Raw genomic sequence first — 19,436 nt, 5'->3', positions numbered from 1 at the left:
TTCAGAACTGTGAGCCAATAATAGTTAAAAATAAATCATTTTTTCATGAAGTACCAGCCTCATATATTTTGTTATGATAATACGAAGAAAATTGAAACAGATCCTGGGGCTAGCAAGATTGCTCATCAGGCAAAAGTGCCTGCCACCAAGCCCTATGACCTGAATTTAACCCACAGAACCCACAGGGGGAAAGAGAATACCAGCCTCCTCAGGTTGTCCTCTGAGCGTCACATGTACGCTGTGGCGCGCATGCGCACAAAATAAATAGATGCGGCGCAAGAAGACAGGCCCTGATTGGGGTCTCCTGCTGCTGCTGCAGCACCTGCTTGCAGGCACTGCTTCTCCGCCTGCAGCTTAGAACTCTGGCCATGTGTCCATCTCTTGTAGAGAGAGCTTTGTCCTCTGGTAACCATCACCAGTTCCAGCTTCTGACCCTGAAAGTTTCTCCAGGGAAAGGGGTGAAACTGAGGCAGAGCTGGTAAGTAGGTAGGAAATCATGTCCCTTAACCCTACCAGCAGGCTGAATGAGGGAAGAAACACTCCCCGGTTATTTTCTAGGGCCTTGACCCGTGAAGAAGCTAGAAGCTTGTCTTCTCTCTCAGCTGAGGTCAAAGGTTTGGGTCCATGTTCTCCAGATCTGAGTTTGCCTCCTCATCATCCTGGCACTCCTAGGTCAGAACCAGAAAGCCAGTCACAGATTTGTGCCAATCCTTAGGGCCCAGCCTGAGGGCCAACACCTCTTTCCTTCTGCCTCCACCCAAAAGGAGCCCACAGATTCTCTGCCCTAGGGGTCTCCCTGCTAGGCCTTCTCCTGTCCTTCTCAGCCTGCCCACCTAGGAGGTCCATCTTTAGGACCCCTTACCAGGCTGAGGCCCCTCCCCTGCTGCAGGGTAGCGTAGAAGCGCAGCACTCGGAGGTCACAGCGAACCACCATGGGGTTGAAGTCTAGCACGCGAAGGCCCTGGAGGCTGCGGGCCCGGGAGAGGGCGACATAGGCTTGACCGCTGGCAAACACACGGCCCAGAGAGATCTCCACACAGTCCAGAGACATGCCCTGGGTGAGGGAGAGACAGTAAAAGCCAACTTATCCTCAGGTCCTTTGCATTCAAATGACTGTTACCAACCCAGCTACTGCTCCCAGGTGGCCTCGCCCATCCAGAGTCTCAAACAAGGGAGACCTGAGCCTTACACGGGCTTGAATATGGGTAGGGGATGGGGAATGGAGTGTGGGGGCACAGGACCAAGGCAAGAGTTGAGGGACAGGGTGAGAGAGAGCTCAGGCAATGGTCAGACAGGTACAGTGCTAAATCTGTATAGCGCTAAACTCTACCTCTCCACTAGCTCTGAGGCCTGAGCAGGTTTCTTAGCATCTTTGTTTTCTACCTTGTGTATATCACCAACTATTGCTAGTTGTATCCATACTTCATATGGTAATTACAGGGATTAACCTATTCTGATCATGGTCAGGAAATGGTAGAGGAGGGCCTAGAAAGAGAGAGAAGAATGTGGACTAGGAAATGCACTAAAGAAAAGTTCAGAGCTCGGTTTGGCTTGGCTGGTAGCAGGCTTGCCTAACAGGCACGAAGCCCTGGGTTTGGATTGAACCCCAGCACCCTCATAAGCCAGGCATGATGGTGTACACTTGTAATACCAGCTCGCAGGAGACAGAGGTAGGAAGATCAAGGCTAACGTCCTCTACAGCTACATAATGAGTTTGAGGCCAGCCTGGGCTAATGAGACCCCATGGAAAGAGAGAAAAGGAAGGAAAGTTGGTAGGCTTATTTTGCTTCTGATCTGGAACATCCTGTCACAGGGAAGTCCAGTTCCCTTATAGTCTTTAAGATACATTTCAGAATGTCCCAGCATATCCTGCCCACTCTACCCTATTTTGCCCACCCCTGCACTGGGAACTCACCTGGCTTTTGTGGATGGACATTGCCCAGGCCAGCTGTAGAGGAAGCTGCTGCCGGCTGAGGAACTGGCCCCCAGTGACCTGTACTGTCCAGCGGTCAGTGCGGATGACCTCAGTGACACCACACAGGAACCGTACCCGGGGTAGCCCTGAGGAAGGCATGGAGAAGTCCGACCTTTTAGCCAGCCTGTGGTTTGTCCTGCTGTGAAGTAAACTCAAGCAGTATGAGGGCCCTCCACCACCACTCACCTCTCCCTTCCAACTCAAAGCCAACTATCACTCCTCGGGCACCATTCACCAGGCCCCGAGACACTGCTAAGTTCTTCACCAACATGACCTGCGGAGGACAAAGTGCAGGGATGGGGACAGACCCACGGAGGACTGACTCCCTCCTGCAGTTAGGGTTCAGAGAGAGGGTGTGGGCTATTAAGGAACTGAATCCCAAATCTTAGCACAACCGCCTCTGTGGTGACTTGACTGTGACCTCTAGGACTTATCTTCCTGGAAATATCTTGGCCTTACCTAGTGTCAAAGGGGCTTATTATTCATGAAATTGCCCAGAAAGAAGTTGATGAGGCCATGAGGGTAACCTGCATCACAGGACTTCAAAAACAGAATTCGCCGGGTATAGTGGTACACGCTTTTAAGTACAGCAATCGGGAAGCAGAGGCAGGTGGATCTCTATGAGTTCAAGGCTACCCTGGTCAACATAACAAGTTCCAAGCCATCTGGGGCTGCATCCTTATCCTATTTTTAAAAAGTGGGGGAGGTATTTCTGCCTAGAGGACCAAAGCTCTTGACACTAGCTCCTGCCATCCCTCTTTCAGCCATAATGCTTGCATTTCCCCATGTGTGCCCAACGGATTCCGAGGAAAATCTACCATTCTTGTCCATCCCATAAGGGAGGGGTCAGAAGCTGCCTATCTATAAGGTATACCACTATAGGGGTAATATACCTTACATGATGGGGACGTCACCATGGGAGAGACAGTCCACCTGGGAACTGAGCTTCAGTAAGAGAAAGAGGCTTGCCCAAAGCAGCATTGCTTGAGAGGGCTCTAGATGTTAAAAGAAGCAAGAAGGGGGAAAGCTGAAGACAAACATGGGAGAAGGTAGTCACAGTAGGTCCATCAACTATTAAGTAGCCTTGGTAGAGTATTAATAATCAGGGATCTGGCCCTGTTTCCCGCTCACCTGAGCCCCCAGCTTTAACTGAAGGACACGGCTAACAGGACACTGGGCATCCAGGGTCTGGGCCAGCTCGGGGTCACTGTCTATAGCCTCAAAACTGTGTATTTCGCCTAGAAAAGCAAAGTTGGGAAAACAGGTAATATATTATTGACTTGTTATTCAGCTAACAAAAATGTATTAGGTCAAGATGGTTGTGGGTGAATGGACTGGGACAGCTCAGGCCTATCTGGGGCCTTGGAATCAGCTCACCACAGCTTTGGGGTCATAGTTTCATCTACATGTACATAGAACGTGGGCCCAGTTTGCTGGGGATGTGTGGAGGAGTGTCACACCTGTGTGATGGTCCCCTCCCAGCTGGCATTGCCAAGCGCAAGCATTTGTTTACCTGGCAGCTCCTTCAGCCGCTTCTCATTGGTGAGGGCCACGTCATCCTGGTGGGTGCAGAGTCTCGTGGCCACAATTCCATCTCTTCCCACTTTATGGGCAGCTGTGGCCCTGAGCTGGCGGGTGACTTCATCTGAACATCTGTGGGGGCTGCACTGTCAGGCCAGAAGTCCCCTGGACACCAGAAAAGGTGGGGGCCTGCTGCACAGACCAAGCCTTGGGACCCCAAAAGGGCACCAGGACAAGACTTGCTGCTACCCAAGCCCCAGTTGGTCTACTTGTCCCTCAGATGTGGGCAGTGAGCGTCGGGCTAAGGATGCTGCACTCTGTGTAGAGGTGGGCCTACTCCTACGTCTGCCTCCAGAGAAACTGGCCACCGCCGAACCCACAGTGCGCTAGAGAAGCAGGGTGTAATGGGTGAGCCTGGGCCAAAGGGTTGCAGGCCTGGAACAAGATGTCAGTGTTCACACCCTGTAATCCTGGCCATCCTGTCATCAGATTGGACTTGAGGGTACAATCTTCTAGCCACTTGCCTACTGCTTTGGCTGAAATAGCTAGCCTGAGTATTCTTTTTTTTTTTCTCTGTGTGGTGCGTATGAGAGAGAGCTGGAAGTCAATGCTGAGTGTCTTCCTCGGTTACTTTTAGCCTTTGTTTTTTGCTTTTTTGGGACAGGGTCTCACTATGTAGCCCTGGCTCTCCTAGAACTCAATTTGTAGACCAGGCTGGCCCAGACTCACAGAGACCCACCTGCGGAGTACCGGGAATAAAGGCATGAGCCACCACCTTGTTTGTTTTTGAGATGGGGTCTCTTACTGAACCTGGAGCTTACTCACCAGGCCAGTGAGCTCAGGAATTCTCCTGTTTTGACTTCCCAGCACAGGGGTCTACAGGCATATGCTGTCAACCCAACTTTTTACGTGAGCACTGGGGAATCCAAACCCAGGTCCTCATGCTCGTGTAGCAAACGCTCTACTGCCTGAGCCCTCTCCCCAGCCTGCTAGCATGTGTTTCTACGTGAAGTATGGCATAGGTAGCAGTTTGTTGTTTGGTTTTTGGTTTTGTTTTGTTTCGTTTTTGTGTGAGATAGTATCTCCCTCAACAGCCCAGGGTGGCCTCAAACTCACTATTTTTTAGATTTATTTATTTATTTATTTACTTACTTACTTACTATGTTTACAGTGTTTTGCCTGCATGTACACCTGCACGCCAGAAAGGACACCCAGATCTTACCACAGATGGTTGTGAGCCACCATGCAGTTGCTAGGAATTGAACTCAGGACCTCTGGAAGAGCAGCCAATGTGCTAACCCTCTGAGCCATCTCTCCAGCCCCCCCCCCCCTTTATTTATATGTACATTTGGTTTTTGGCATACATATATATCTGTGTGAGGGAGTCATTACGTCATTACAGACCAGACAGTTGTGAGCTGCCATGTGGGTGCCGAGAATTGAACCAGGGTCCTCCGAAAGAGCAGCCAGTGCTCTTAACCACTGATCCGTCTCTCCAGTCCTCCAGACTCACTATTCTACACCTCAGCGTCTTAAGCCCTGTGGTTACAGTTGTGTGCCATAATGCCCAATGCCAAATATTATACTTATTTACTTATTGGTGTTATAACATTCTTGAGTATATTCTGTCCTAAGTTGTCCAGCATCCTCCCCAACCTTATTTTCCTGTACAGACTTCTCGCTTCTGAGGACAGTCATCTCTCCCAGTTTCCTGAACCAGGTGTAGTTACCAAAAGCCTCTAAATCCTAGGACTGAGGCGGTGGGGGCAAGGGGATCAGGAGTTCAAGGTCATCCTTGGCCACATAGCAAATGCTACACCAGCCTAGACAACATGAGGCCCGCCACCCCAAAACATACTATAGGTCCATGCTCATATCCTCAACCCATGGCCCCTTTTCCAGTACCTACCTGCCCAACCTCACAGCCTGCAGTAGAGAGATGAAGGTCGGATCTGCCTGCCTCCAAACCTCAGTCAACTCCAGAATCACTGGCACACACCTTCTCCAGCTCTTGGCCTGGTGAGGAGGGGGGGGAGTCAGGGAACAGAGAAGACATAGGCTCAGAGTCAGGGTGTAACTCCCCATAAGCAAAGGCCAGGGCTAGGGCGTGGTCAGTACCTGGAAGCAGAATCGAGGGTTCTGGGAGCCTTTGGTCACTGGTGGCAACTGTAGGAAGTCCCCACAGATGATGAGCTGGATCCCCCCAAACGGCTTATTCTGCTGCCGGACAGCTCTGGATAGGAGCAGAAAGTGCGTTAGAGATGCTGGTGGGCAAGCCCCTTGGGGGAAATCACCAGATTCTTCACTGCCTCAGTGACTGCCCTTGCTGTACACACTGACCTGGCCACTGCTTCCAACTTGTCAAACAAGTCTGCCTCTACCATGGAGATCTCATCGATGACCAACCGTTGGCAGTTCAGCCACCCCTGCCGCACACCTGGCCGATGGGCCAGGGCCACACATTGGGCCAGGGGAGCCTGGCCTGAGCCAATGCCTGTGGGTGAAACTCTTCAGTCTCTGCTGAGATCCCAGCTCTCCCCACCCCCATCTCGCCCCTCCTTTCCACAGGCTTGGCTTGCTCTTAACCGAAGCCCAGGGGTTCACACTTACCTGCAAAGGCATGAAGGGTGGTGCCCCCGATCTGGCAGGCTGCCACCCCAGTGCTGGCAGTGGCCACAGTGCCCGTAGGAGGCAGGGAACCCAGGATATGCTTCAGCAGATAGGACTTTCCTGTCCCTGGGCAGTAGGCAAAGTCAGGGTGGCCTCATCTTGCGTGCCGTTCTAAGGCTGCCCCCAGCCCCCACCCCTTCTCCAGTACCTGCACTCCCGGTGAAGAAAATGCTCTGGCCTTTCAGGACCGCCCTCAGCACGGCAGCCTGCTCCTCAGAGAGCTTCGGTTTGGTGGAGTGCATGCTCAACTTCTTCACAGGCAGGGGCCACCTTGGAGCGTCCTGGCAGGAACAGGGCTGCCTCAGAACCTCGTGCTGTTCGGTCTGTGTGCATCGCAACACAGCCCTCTGCCTTGCCCTCGACTTCACTTGGAACTTTGAGCAGGTTTGTCCAAACAAATACTAACCTCCGTTTCTGGCTTTTCACCAGTTCAGTGCCAGGCATCTTAGATTGGTGACCACACCGGATCTAATCTAAAAGGTCTGTCAGACCCACCTGGTGGTTTTCCCTTGAGGTGATTGGACTATTGCCTGTCCCTGTCCTTTTCCATTCTCTCCAAAAGTTCCTCTCTTCTGGGGCTATAACACCCATTTTTCCTTCTCAAGTTTCCATGCCTAGTCTCCCCTGCCGCTATCTCTTTGGCCTGGCCTAGTTTCCTGTTCTCAGTTTATCCCAATCTCGGGAATTACTGGCGGGGAAGCACGCATCCCTGGGACCATACTCAAATGATGTCCGATGGGCATTTCAGATCACCAGAGATCCAATTAATATTGCGGACCATCTTCCCCCAACCTTGGGCCTCCCGGCTCTCTTGCATCTTCAACAGTAGCACGCCCACTCCCTTTCTGATCCTCACGGTATTAGGCTTGGATTCCGTTGGCTGCTTCTCCAGCACGGAATCTGGAGCCCGGGTGGCCTTTGCACGCCGCAGTTCCTCGGGCTGCACTGGACTGATGGTGACAAAGTCTCGGGGCCGCGGGCCTAGGAGTTGCTCGCGAGCAGAGGCGGGTCCCGGCCCCGGGGCGGCCGCCAGCTTCAGGCGCAGCGTGCGCAGGAAGCGGTGCAAGCGCGCGGGGGGACAGTCGGAGAGCAGCAGCTGCACGGAGCCAGCCCGGGGGGCGCCTTCCGCGGGGAGCCGCAGCGTGCTGCGCCCGGCCGCGGCGAAGCGGGTGAAGAGGCGCGCGGCGCGCAGCGGGAAGCACCGCGGCCGCCCCGCCGGCCCCGCGGCCTGCAGTCGCAGCACGAGCTCGCGGCGCTCGTTTCGACCCAGGCTCAGCTCCGCCGCGCGCAGAGCCTGGCGCTTGCGAGGCTGCCCTCCGGGACTCAGCTCCTCCACGGCCACCCGGCAGCGCAGCTCCGCGTCCTCACATGCACCTGTCGCCCCCTGGGTGCCGGAAAGCATCTCCGGGGTCTCTGCAGGCAAAGTCACAGAAAAACGGGATGTAACAGGCGGCACGGATGCCGTGACGAAAAGGCCTGTCCAGGCCACGTAGGGTCCAGGAGCTTTTCACTGGTCACCGAAGGTGCCACCGAGACGCCTAGGACCCTGGAGCGAGGAGAAGCGTCCCCTGCTGCAGTTCTCCGAGCCGTGGAAGGCGGTGTCAAACTCACGCGGGGCTGGCGAGCGTCGCTTGTCCTGCAACGGCCACATGAGAAAGGGGTTCCTGCTCAGAAATAAGCCTGCCTAAGAAGACACGAGTACGGGACCCATCGGGGACGTCTACCCAGACTGGGAGGAGTGAAAACAGGCTGAGACAGGCACACCCCCTCCACAGACTAGTAGGTATCAGGGTCAGTGTGATTCCCGTGCTTTGGAAAGGATGGAACCTCCGGCCCAGGAATCCAGCGTCCCTCCGTCCGACCCGCTCCTCTGTACCTCTCCCGGCGAGGATCCCTAAAATAGTCACGTTCTTTGTCTCCCACCTCAAGGATCCGACAGAACGACTCGTCGCTTTCGGAGGAAAAAGCCGATCGGAACCGGCAGGCAGCAAAGCTGCGGCGCTGAGAACATTCAAACTCCGGGAACAGAAGAATCACCCTATCACTGGCCTGGGCTGTGCATGCTCTAGCCAATCAGGGGACGGGGCGTGCCCTCGGGCCGGCCTCTCCTCGGCTTCCAACTCCGCGGAGACCCGGTGGAGCAACCCACCGGAACCAGGCTTTTCCTGGCGGAGGGACGTGCGTGCGTCTGGAGTTCCACGGGGGGCCGTGGCGCGGGAGGGAAGTGGCCGCGGCTGCTGGCGTGTGGCGTGCTGTCACCCAGAGCGGCTCTGAAGATTTTTCTTGTCCTTCTCCCTCCCTCCCCAACATACACACACTCGACTGGGGAAAATCTGCCTAGTCCTTTTCACACCTTGTTCCCACCCACAAAACCACCGGGCAGGCCCTTCCTCGAGCCAGCCAGGTCGGCTTCTCTGTTCCCTGATTCTTTTCACCCTTCTCTGCCCTCCTAAGAATTTTTCTGTACACTTGTCTCTTTTACCATGCTGAAACCTGTGGATGAGGAGCTTTAAGACCAGTGTCAGGTCCAGAGGGTATAAAGGAAGCCAGCGAGTACTTGTCCTCTGGTTGCTTTGGCTCCTCAGAGAATTTGTTCTTTTTCAGCTGGGGTCTTGCCACAGTGTGTAGGCTGCCCTTGAATTCCCTGTCTTAACGGAGCCTCCTCCTTCAGCCCCCTAAGTAGCTATGACTACAGGCACCTGACACGATCCAGCTTTGAAAACTTTTAATTATTATTTTCCCTTCACTGAAGCTTGAAATTACATGGCTGGAAGGTTCTTCCAGGTGAGTCGAGTAGCCGCGTTTTATAGATAATGACAGCCACTACAGACTAAATTGCTTTTCTTTTCTTTTTTCTTTTCTTTTCTTTCCCTCCCTCCCTCCCTCCCTCCCTCCCTTCCTTCCTTTCTTTCTTCTTTCATCTTTCTTTCTTCTCCCCAGCCCCCTCCAGGACATCATTTATCCAAGGCTAGCCTCATATTTCTTAAAGTTGCTACTTACAGGGACATGACATTGAGTTTCTAATCATTCTGCTTGCATCTAACTGTTGTGATTCCATGCATCTACCACTGCAACCACTTAGTTCTGAAGTGCAACCATCAAATTCTGTTTTCAAAACTTTTTCTTCTTTAAAGAAAGAAGAGGCAGGCAGATCTCTGTGGGTTCAAGGCCAGACAGGTCTACAGAGCTGAGCTTCAGGAAAGCCAAGGCTACACAGAAACAAAACAAAAAGCCAAAACCAAACAAGCAAGAATTACTTTATTTTATCTGCATGCGTGTTTTGCCTACATGTGCACCACTTATGTGCCTGTTGACTCCCTTGACACTGATGGCTGAGAGCCACCTGTGGGTTCTGGGAGCTGAACTCAGGTCTTCTGCAAGGTGAACATGTGCTCTTTACTGCTGGGCCATCTCTCCAACCCTCAGACCTTTTTCATTGAAATTGGAGAAACAGCTCAGAGGTTAAGAGCACTTGTTCTCAGCATCTACACAGTGGCTCACAACCTTCTGTTCTAGGGGATCCAACACCTTCTGGTACTCATACAAATGTAGGCAAAATGCTCATATGCATATGTATGTGTGTATGTATATATATGTATTTAAATAAACATTAAAAACTTTAAAACTTTTCCACCATCTCACATAGAAACTCTGTACCTACTGAGACAAAAATGTGCAATTTTTTAATTCTCAGATCCCGGTAAATATTCTAGCAAATACAATGCCGAAGGGTTGAAAGAGTTTCACAGCATGGCCCAAGTAATGGTTCAGCAGGTAAAGGAACCTGCCACCAAGTCTGACAACCTGAACTTGATCCTAGGGACCCATATGGTGGATGGAGAGAACCAACACTCCTAAGTTATCCTCTGACCTCCACATCTGCACATTGTCTGTCTGTATATCTCTCTCACACACACATTGTAATTTAGTTTTGTTTTCAAGATAGGGTTTCTCTGTGAAACAGCCTGGGTGTCCTGAAACTCTGTAGACCTGGCTTTGAACTCAAAGATCTGCCTCTCTCTCCTTGCCGAGTGCTGGAATTAAAAGCATGCACCTCCACTCATCAGCACATTGTAATTTTTTAAATTACAGTAAATAATCATATGGCCACTACCTTTTTATGTTAATATTTGTTTTTGCATACCTTTGTCATTTTGTATATCAATCCATTCTTTTGCTACACATTTTAAAGTTGTAGACATCAGTGTATTACTTAAGTATGCTTGACATAAATGAGATGGTGCTTTATATGTTTCTTTAGTTGTGCTGGTAATGAAAGCCAGGAGCTTGCCCAGTGGGATACTGGGATACTCTATCACTAAGAACAACTCTAGTCCCACCACTTTGTTTTCTTTTCTTTCTTTTGTCTGTTTGTTTTTGGAGATAGGATTTCTCTGCCCGGAACTTGCTCTGTAGACCAGGCTGGCCTAGAACTCAGAGATCTGCGTTCTTCCGCCTCCTGAATGTTGGGATTGAAGCTGTGCACCACCAGCTTCATTTGGGGTTTTGAAACAGAGTCTTGCTATATGGTTCAGGATGACCTAAGACATGCTATGATACAGCCCCAGCTGGTCAATCACTAGAAATTCTCTTTGCCTGTGTCTCCTAAGAGCTGAGAATAAAAAAAGACATCATGCCACCATGCCTGGTCCATGTGAGTGTGTTTTAACTATTAGATTGGTTCACTTTATTTCGTGTATGTACAGTGTTCTGCCTGAATGTATGAATGTGCACTGCATGTCTGCCAAGGTCAGAAGAGGGAGTTGAGCCCCTGAAACTGAAGTTGCAGATAGTTGTGAGCCACCTTGTGGGTGCTTCAAACAGAACCCAGGTCCTCTGCAAGAGCCACTGCTCAGCCGGGTGGTGAGCATGCCTTGAGAATCTCAGCACTTGGGAGGCAGAGGCAGGTGGATCTCTGGGTTCCAGGCCAGCCTGGTCTACAGGACGAGTTCCAGAACAGATAGGACTACATATAGAAACTCTATCTTGGGGGAGGGGGGTGAAGCCATCTCTCCAGTCCATGCATCTAACTTTTCTGACTTATATTTTAATTTCTTTTAAATGGGCAAGGAATTCTGAACTATAGAGAAGGTACTATTTGGTATTATTCGAACGTGTTATTTTCTCACCTAACCTTTTGTAAGTGACAGAACAGAGATCTTGTAGCAAGACACGCAGAGCTCAACGTTTCTTGGACTCGCCCTCTGCCTAAAGTTGCTCAGCAGTTCTGAGACTTGAGTCCTGACGCAGAGGATTGCAGGGGATCGGAGGCACAGAGCATCCTCACAACCACAGTCCAACGTCCTTCTTTGTTGCTTTGGGTGGCAGTGTGCACGTGTGAGTCTCTGCTTGCTGCTGCCACTTGAGGTCAATTTCGAGGGAGGCACAAAGCTACTTTTCAGTTTCCTTTCCTAAACCCAAATCTTGGGTCTGAGACAGACACTTGGAAGGAGGGGTGTCTTGGAAAATTTTCTCTTGTAGAACTCTTTCCGGGTCTCACCTGATCTCTCCCACTGGAAGGCCCCAGTCCACACTAAAGAAACAACTGAAACTTTAGCAAAGGGCAATATCATGTGGTCTAAAAAGAACCCCACCCTTCCACCTTAGGGTCCTTTCTCTCCAAGCTCTTGCCTTCCTTCTGCAATCCGAAGCTTTCAAAGAAAGCGTGGTTAGAAGAGATGAATGAGAAAACAGTATTGATTTCTCAGGCCTCCGAGGCTAAGCTAGAAGCCAGCCTAGGCCACAGTGTGATACCCAGGCTAAAAGCAAAACCACAGCCACACACATAAATATATTACCAAAGAAATTGGACCTCACCTTGCTCCTGCTCTCTTTCCCCCACCTTCTCCCTCCCTCTCCCCTCTCTCATTTACAGACCTCTGTCCCTGTTTTTCAATTTTAAGACTTGATTATCATTTGCTGACTATCAATATTTTACTTGAGCCTGTCTACCTTCACTCAGCTTCCTCATACATCTGGATTTGAAATGCCAGTAGGCATGTCAAACTCACTTTCTCCAAAACAGAGCTTTCATTCTTCTCCAGTGCCAACTGAATACAATCGTTTTTCTCCTGTCTTCATTCAGCAACAGTCTCCTGGTTACCTGAAGTCCCGGATTCCACTCTTATTATAACCCATTCTCCAAATAGCAAGAAATGGGATTGTTTGTTTGTTTTTAGAGACAGGATTCTCTGTGTAGCCCTGGCTGTCCTGGAACTCACTCTGTGGACCAGGCTGACCTCTAATGCACAAAAATCCACTTGCCTCTGCCTCCAGAGTATTGAGATTAAAGGCCCGGTGCAAGTGAGATTTTATTGTTGAGTTGTTTCCCTTCCTGTTTATAAAGGATGGGATGTTTCAATCTTGGAGGAAGCTGTTATACAACGCTATGGTCCTCGCACATTGTTTTCTTCCTCCTTCTTAAATTTTTAAATTGTTTTATTGTCTTATGTGCCCCTGGAACTGCAGTTACAGAGAGTTGCGAGCCACTTGCGTGGGTTCTGAGAGCCAAATCTGGGTCCTCTGGAAGAGCAGCAAGTGCTCCTAACCGAAGAACCGTCACCATCCCTCTTCACCCTTTAGGTGCAGAACCAGGTCCAAACCTGAAGGGCAGTGCGTTCCGTCCTCTTCCACAGAGAACGGAGGACCCAGGAGCCCAAAGGCCAGCAGAGGGCAGTGAAAGAGAAGTTTGGCCAACTGCCGTAGCTGGGACCAGAATCAAAGGAGGTCCGTCACCGTTAATCCCTTCCACAAGCAAAACATTTACACCTCACCAGGAAAGCTGCGTGTGTGTGTGTGTGTGTGTGTGTGTGTGTGTGTGTGTGTGTGCGCGCGCGCGCGCGCAGGGGAATGCCGGAAGTCTGGATATCACATTCACCCTTCGAGCCTTTTTCTCCAACATTATGAAAGTGCATGGTAGACTTTCTCTACTGGTCGCTTCACCCCACTCTCCAGCAACGTGGTCAGGTCAGGACTGGATGGAGTCAGCTTACAACAGGAGAATCGGAGAGGGATTGAAGGAGGGAAAGGAGAGCACGGAGTTTGGGATTTCAGAGAGCCAAAGGCATACACGCTCCATAAAGGAACCGAGTCAGACTCTTATTCTGGCCATGAACCCCAAGCTCACGGCCGGGCCCCACCCAGAAGTTCCACAGACCAGAGACCGCCGCCACTACTGCGGAGGGGAAAGAAGACGGACCTCTCTGTAAACTCATTGCTGAACTGCCCTGGCAGCTGGATCCGGTCCCGCCACCCGAGCCCACTGGGTTAGGAAACCTCAAAGGCATCAGCTACCCACCGCTTCGCCGGGTCAGCCGCGCCCCCGCCCCGCCCCGCCCCGCCGCACCCTGCTCACGCCCTCACGTCCCCGCCAAGCCGTCCCCTCCCCTCCCCCCGCCCCTGGGCCGGAAGCCCTCTCCCCCTCAGCATCCCCTACCTCCCCAGCCCGTACCCCCTCCCAGTGCCTCTCTCCGCCTGGGTTCGGGGAAACCTGTCTCCGCCCTCTTCCTGCTCCTTCAGCTCCGCCCGGGTTCTTTCGTCCATTCCCGGAGCTCCGCGCCAGCCCCGCCCAGGGTCCGCCCGGCCCGCCCCCGAGCCCCCGCCCGGCCGCTGTCCTCGCTGCCCCGCAGGCGGGGGCTGGACGCCGCCGCGGCACAACCCCCGGCCCCGACCCCAGCCCCCGGAAACCCCTCCCCGCCCCGGCCCCGCCCCCCGAAGTTTCTTGGGCCCCGGGCGGCCGGCGGGACAGAAGACAGCAAAGCCGCCGCCCGGCTACGCGTAGATGGAGCCAGCGGAGCCCGCGCGGCACGGGCATCAGTAAGCCGCAAAGCCGCCGGACCGCACAGACTCGCCATGGAGGAGGAGGTGAGGGCTGGGCCACATGGAACAGGGGGCTGGGCTGGGGTCCCGCCCGCCCCACTTTCACGGGTCTCTCTGCACACTCTTTTCCTGGACCGATGAGGTAGGTGCGGGGTGGAGGTCTCGTCCTGCGCCTCGCCGACGATATCCTGGGTTGTGTTTTGGGCTTTTCTCACGGACTGGAAAACAGTGCCTGTCATGGTTCCCATTGGATTGATGGGGAGACTGAGGCTCTGGAGAGTTCGGTGACGTGCGGAAAGTGGACTGGGTTGCTGTGCTAGAATCCCGTTACACCCTTTCTTGGCTTTCCTTTCCTCCCTCGGCCAGGTCTGCTTCTGAGGGATCAGAGTTCTTTCGGGGTCCTGGGCCACTGTCCCGAGGAATCTGAGGCTGTAACGGGATCGCAGGACCGAAGAAATTGCTTTTGTCTTCCTTGTGCACGTCTCTAGGAGAGCGCCCGCTGCTCCTGTGCTGTGTCTGTCTGAGGATATTAGTTGAAGGGTCAGGTCAGCTAACTGACCTGGTAGATCAGCAATGCCCCTTGAGCATCCTCTGCCCTCGGCACACAAACTGCATTCTCGCAGCATTCTCGTTGTCCAAGGGTCCAGTATACAGCAGTCACTTACTCCATGCTCGTCAAATGAGTAAAAAGAAGACTCTCTTATCCCTTGAAGGGCAGGGAAGAAAGATGAAGCCTCCCCACCTGGACCCCCCCAGGCCAGCTTTGGAGTCTTCAGTGAGCTCAGCCACCCCTATTCCTGTCAGTGTCCACTTGCGTATTTCCTGCAGCCACTGCTAGGCTGCCTGTTCCCTCTAGGCCAGGCCTTGAGTTTCTGTGGGATGGTAGATAAGTCACTTCCCCTCTCTGCCGGTGGTGTTTCCTCTTCTACACAACCTAGGGCCTAGCCTCCTCCCCTAGACCCAACAGTACAATTGTGGTCCCTGCACTCAGAACGGGTACAGGTAGGGGGCAAAGTCAGGCCATTACGTTTTTACTGTGGTTTCTCTTCTTGCTGTCACAGGTGGGGCTGCTGTCTGCTCTCGGGTTCCCCCTCTTGCAATGGCTGTGCTCTCTGTCGAAGGCCCTTCCCTTGCTCCCAGAGGACGTGGGTCAGGATTACTCCATCTCCTCATTTGCTCTGGTCCCCAGTTAAAGGAAGTTATCCGGGGGCTTCCTGGGCTCAGCACAGCCCCGTGTTCCTCTGCTCCGTGATCTCTAACACTGCTACTTTCTGACTCCCAGATACCAAAAACTCTTGAAGTATCTGGGTCATTAAAGTCTTGCCACGTTACTTCCTGCGCCTAACCCCTAGATCTCAGCCACAGCGCCAGGAACTCTTGTGCCTCCCCTCTCTTTGGTACCCTAACTCTTGTTGCTTCCTACTTCCAGAGTTCACTTGTTAGCCCATGCTAACAAGTGTCCATCCTGTGTCCATCCTTCTCTAAAATGTGTAGTAATTACGGCCGCTTACTTTGCCCCTGACCTCAGGCCACCTTTTCACCTCACTTTCACACAGCTGCTTTCAGCCTTCATGCTTTGCATTTCCTCGGTGCCACCACCCTTGGGCCCAGCCTCCCTTGGCCTCTGTGTAGGATGTAGGAAGGTGGTCTCTGTCAGGCTAAGGCTTGGAAAAGTGCTGGTTTGGGCTCAAGCAGCTGCCTATCTGTGTTTTCTGGTCCTCATTTTCCTGGTTGTAAAGTGAGAAGGGAAGGGGGATCCAGAAATTTGATAATATGTGTGCCAAAGCTTTGAAAACCAAAAATATCAATGGAGGTGTTGTTGCTGTCCCTGGAGTAAGGTTGGAAACCTTAGCTCTAGGCCTCCCTGGTTCTGCCCGATTGCTCTCCCAAAGTCAAGCCTTTCCCTGGCTCCAGACTGCCCACTTGGCCTCACCCTTACTGAAACAGGCATGGCAGTGTCCTGTTGCAGCTCTGGTTTATGCCACTGGGTTGACCTCTTGCTCTTTCTGCTTCGCTTTTTCCTTTCTGAGGGAAAAGGGTTAAGAATGTGAAGTCTATTTAAAAACTTTATATGTATGGGTGTTTTGCTTACATACATGTCTGTGAACCACTTGCATGCCCGATGCCAGCGGAGGCCAGAAGAGGGCATCAGGTATTCCAGAACCAGAGTTTGTGAGCTGCCGTGTAGGAGCCAGGAATCGAACCCAGGTCCTTTGGAAGAGCAGCTAGTGCTCCTGACGCTGAGCCAGCTCTCCAGCACTGTGGGAATGTGAACTTTTTGGTACCTTTTTGCCTTTAAGTTGCCATGTACCTTCTGGAAGAGCTCTTCACCAACCCCAGGCCTTTGCCCCAGCAGAAGGCTAGGATGGGGCATTCCCTCAGGTTAAGAGCTGTGACTTTCCCAACAGACAAGAGCCTCCTCAAGCAGGAGCTACCACCTAGCCCCTCTGAAGTTTCTCACAGACGGCTGTGTTCTGTCTCCATTAGCCTGGAAGATCCCTTAGGGCAGGGCCTGCATTATTGCCTCTCTCCGTAAGCTTCATCCTAGGGCTCTGATGGAGTAGGGTCTTTGTTTTTTGTTTTCACTTTTGAGGCAGCGTCTCACTGTGTAGTACTAGTACTCCCTATATTGATAGACCAGATTGGCCTTGAACTCAGAGATCCTCCTGCCGTTGCCTCCTAAGTTCTATGATTAAAGGCTACGTGCCTGCCTTGGAGTGAGTTCTTCGAGTCTAGGGAGATTGTCATTGGATTTGGTCAAGGGCAGAAGTCATCACAAGCTGCCTGTGATGTGCCAAGCCAGCAAGGTTTCTTCTGCTGGCTTCTGTCTGTTTTAACTTTGTTGTAGCTTCTTATCTCACCCTTTCCTACACAGGTCAGGGTGAGCTGTCCTTTTTTTTTTTCTTTCCCCTCCTTGCTTTTGAGAAGAATAGCCCTGAGACACTCCCACGTCAGGCCGAGGGAGCCAGGCTGATGCCATGGGGTGCTGGAGGACCGCTGAGGATGGCTGGGAGGGGAACAGAAATAGTGGTCAGCTGGTCAGTAAGGAGAGAGGAGCTGGGGAAACTGGGCTGAGCAAGACAAAACCTCCCCTGTGAACTCTGCCAAGGGGAGGGGTGCCTTGTTAAAACTTACTGGGGTGTAGCCAGACCCCTGGTGGGAGGAGGTCTAAGAGGCAGGGAGGGAGTTTCTGTGGAGGGTGGAGGCAAGGAGGACCCTGGCATTGAGCCAGGCCTCCCGTAGGGTGGCTGGGCTTTGCGTTACACCATCTGCAACCCCTCAGCTGTCCCCTTCCCTATCCCAAAATGCCCTCCTGCCCATTCCCTTCCTGGTCAGCCCGTCCAGACCTTGAACTAACTTCCCTAGCTAATCTAGTCTTGGCATTCACTAGGCACTGATTCAGTTCCGAGGTGACAGCAGTCACGGCCTAGGTCCCAGCCTTGGCCCCCAGAGCTTACGGCTGATGTGAAGTTTTACTTGTCAGGCAGTGCGAGTGGCAGACAGGAGAGATCACAGGGACGTGAGATACTTTGGAAACTGTGGGGCGGTGGGTTGGACTCCCCAGAATCCAAAGGCAAACTTGGAGCTCAGAGGTGGGAGATGGGAATAGCAGCTTCACATTCCAAAGTCCCCACCACTTTGTTCAGGAGCCAGTGAGAGCTCAGGATGTAGGAGGCCCGCAGGGCCGGTGCTGCGGAGTGATAACTTTACATGTATGCAATGTGGGCGTGTGGATTCCTCTCCCATAGTCCTGGTCCAAGGTCTTGCACCTGTGGCAGTCTGCCCGGGTCACTGAGACACTTGGGTCCCCGGGCATCCCAGAGCATATGGGAAACTAGGACACGGTATGGTATCAGCTAGGGAGAGGCTGTTGGCTGTGTGATTGAATGGGAGAACCTCAGTGTTCTTGCCAAATTGCCCTAAAGCCCCTTCCCTCTCCTGGCTGGGTGGCTCTAACTGTCCGGCCTCCTCACTTCCTCATCCCTGCATCCGGGAAGATCATTTGGAACCAGCCCACTTCCCCATTTCTCTTGCTATCCACACATGAGGGAGAAGACCAGAAGAGACATCCCACATTCCTGGAGATCTGGAGCCAGCAGATATAGCTCCGCTCCTCTCATTCTAAATTGAGAACCACCAGAGCTGAAGAGAAGGTTCCTGAGACTCAAAGGGGGGCGGGCAGTGATGGGCAGTCACAACAGTGACAGGAGTGACAGCTGCCATTTACCAAGCTCGGGGTATCCTAGGAACTGCTCATGTGCCTTATCTTCATTTAGTAGCAAGCGTCTATCAAGCCCTTCCCTGTGTGCCAGGCACTGTCTAGGCAACAGGACAGCAGTTAACAACAAGGACCCCTGCCCTCAAGGGATCCTGTATGTGCTTGATCTTCGTCAAAAGGCAGGACAGCAAGATGGGTTTCTATTTCTTGCAGGAACAATTAGCATCTCCATTTCCCAGGTGGACAAGCGGAGACATAGAAAGAGGTGGAAGTCGTTTGCCTCTGGTCTGTGAGACTTGGGCTCCAAAGCCCATGTTCCCAGTGCAGCAGAATGTGTCAAGTTCCAGGAGACGGAAAGGCCACAGTGAGAAACGGGCTGGAGCTTCATCAGTGCCATGACAAAGAAGCCAGGCCCTGCCCGGCTCCTGACAGCTCACCACACTTATATCTGCCTGGGCTTGTCCTTCCAGAGACATCTGTGGCCACAGGGTATCTCTGGGGAGAGGCGTGCCTCTTCACTGGGGCCCCTTTTTGGAGCTCTATGTAAATTATAGTGTAGCCGAAATTACTCTGTTGATTTCCTTCTGGTGTCCTCTAGATTCGATGCCCTCTTGATCTTTCCCCACTGCTCTCTTTCACATTCAGCATCTGTAAGTTCAGCACAGTGGTTAGAAGGTAGGGTATGTTTAAATTTTCATTTCTACAGATATGTCCTCAGCTCTCACTAGAGAAGAAGGTAAGTGCTCAGTACTCATATGAACCTGACCCCACCGGCTAGGCACGTAGACATGTATGTACCCAGCACCCAGTCATCTGAGCAGGTTTGGATGGGGCATGAGGCGTGAGTGACAGGCCCTGAGGCTGCCGTGTAGCTGTCTTGCACAGAGTGGTTTGTGCTTAATGCCTATGATAGAAGAGACAGTTATCAGAGCACTCATCAGAAGTAGCCGCCCGCCCCAGACTCCTAGCCCAACCTGGAGATGAGCGCTAAGGAGTCCTGCTTCAGGACAGGGAGCTGGATTGAGTTTTTTAGGAAGTCCAGGGAGAAGAGAGTCCGATTGCCTCACAGGCTGGTGGGCCCTCCTATTCTTCCAGGCCTGGCTTAAATATCCTCTGTTCTCTTTTTGCAACACTGAATCATGGACTAGGTCTTGCTGTGGCCTTTTCTTAATTTTTTCATTGCATTTGTGTGTGTGTGTGTGTGTGTGTGTGTGTGTGTGTGTGTGTGTGTGT

At 52.3% G+C, this 19,436-nt stretch overlaps 2 protein-coding genes across 2 annotated transcripts in view; one reads left to right on the top strand and one right to left on the bottom strand.

The window, feature by feature from the left end:
- Nucleotides 1-608: 608 nt before the first annotated feature.
- Nucleotides 609-7,580, bottom strand: Pif1 (PIF1 5'-to-3' DNA helicase). Its single transcript, XM_055598805.1, has 12 exons — nt 7,023-7,580; nt 6,315-6,447; nt 6,107-6,232; nt 5,837-5,990; nt 5,615-5,729; nt 5,406-5,512; nt 3,489-3,628; nt 3,107-3,213; nt 2,162-2,249; nt 1,916-2,061; nt 863-1,054; nt 609-668 (listed from the first exon to the last, which is right to left on the bottom strand). Exons 1-12 carry the CDS (start codon nt 7,566-7,568, stop codon nt 609-611), a joined length of 1,914 nt encoding a protein of 637 aa, XP_055454780.1. The 5' UTR covers nt 7,569-7,580.
- A 6,319-nt stretch (nt 7,581-13,899) lies between these two features.
- Nucleotides 13,900-19,436, top strand: part of Plekho2 (pleckstrin homology domain containing O2) — a 23,794-nt gene continuing 18,257 nt past the window's right edge. Inside the window, exon 1 of the mRNA XM_055598817.1 lies at nt 13,900-14,029. Coding sequence (XP_055454792.1) covers nt 14,018-14,029 — 12 coding nt within the window. The 5' untranslated portion in view covers nt 13,900-14,017. The remainder of the gene's footprint in view (nt 14,030-19,436) is intronic.

This window comes from Psammomys obesus, unplaced genomic scaffold, assembly GCF_907164565.1.
Source record: "Psammomys obesus unplaced genomic scaffold, mPsaObe1.curated_primary_1811, whole genome shotgun sequence".
NCBI lineage: Eukaryota > Metazoa > Chordata > Mammalia > Rodentia > Muridae > Psammomys > Psammomys obesus.
This window is presented reverse-complemented; position numbering and strand designations above follow the sequence as displayed.

What these genes read in the sequence shown, in the direction of transcription:
- Pif1 (XM_055598805.1), bottom strand. Translation starts at nt 7,568, where the DNA reads ATGCTTTCCGGCACCCAGGGGGCGACAGGTGCATGTGAGGACGCGGAG. An exon ending in AAGTTGGAAGCAGTGGCCAG is followed by an intron (nt 5,730 to 5,836) that starts GTCAGTGTGTAC and finishes GCTCCTATCCAG; the next exon opens with AGCTGTCCGGCAGCAGAATA. An exon ending in TGTCCATCCACAAAAGCCAG is followed by an intron (nt 1,055 to 1,915) that starts GTGAGTTCCCAG and finishes TCCCTCACCCAG; the next exon opens with GGCATGTCTCTGGACTGTGT.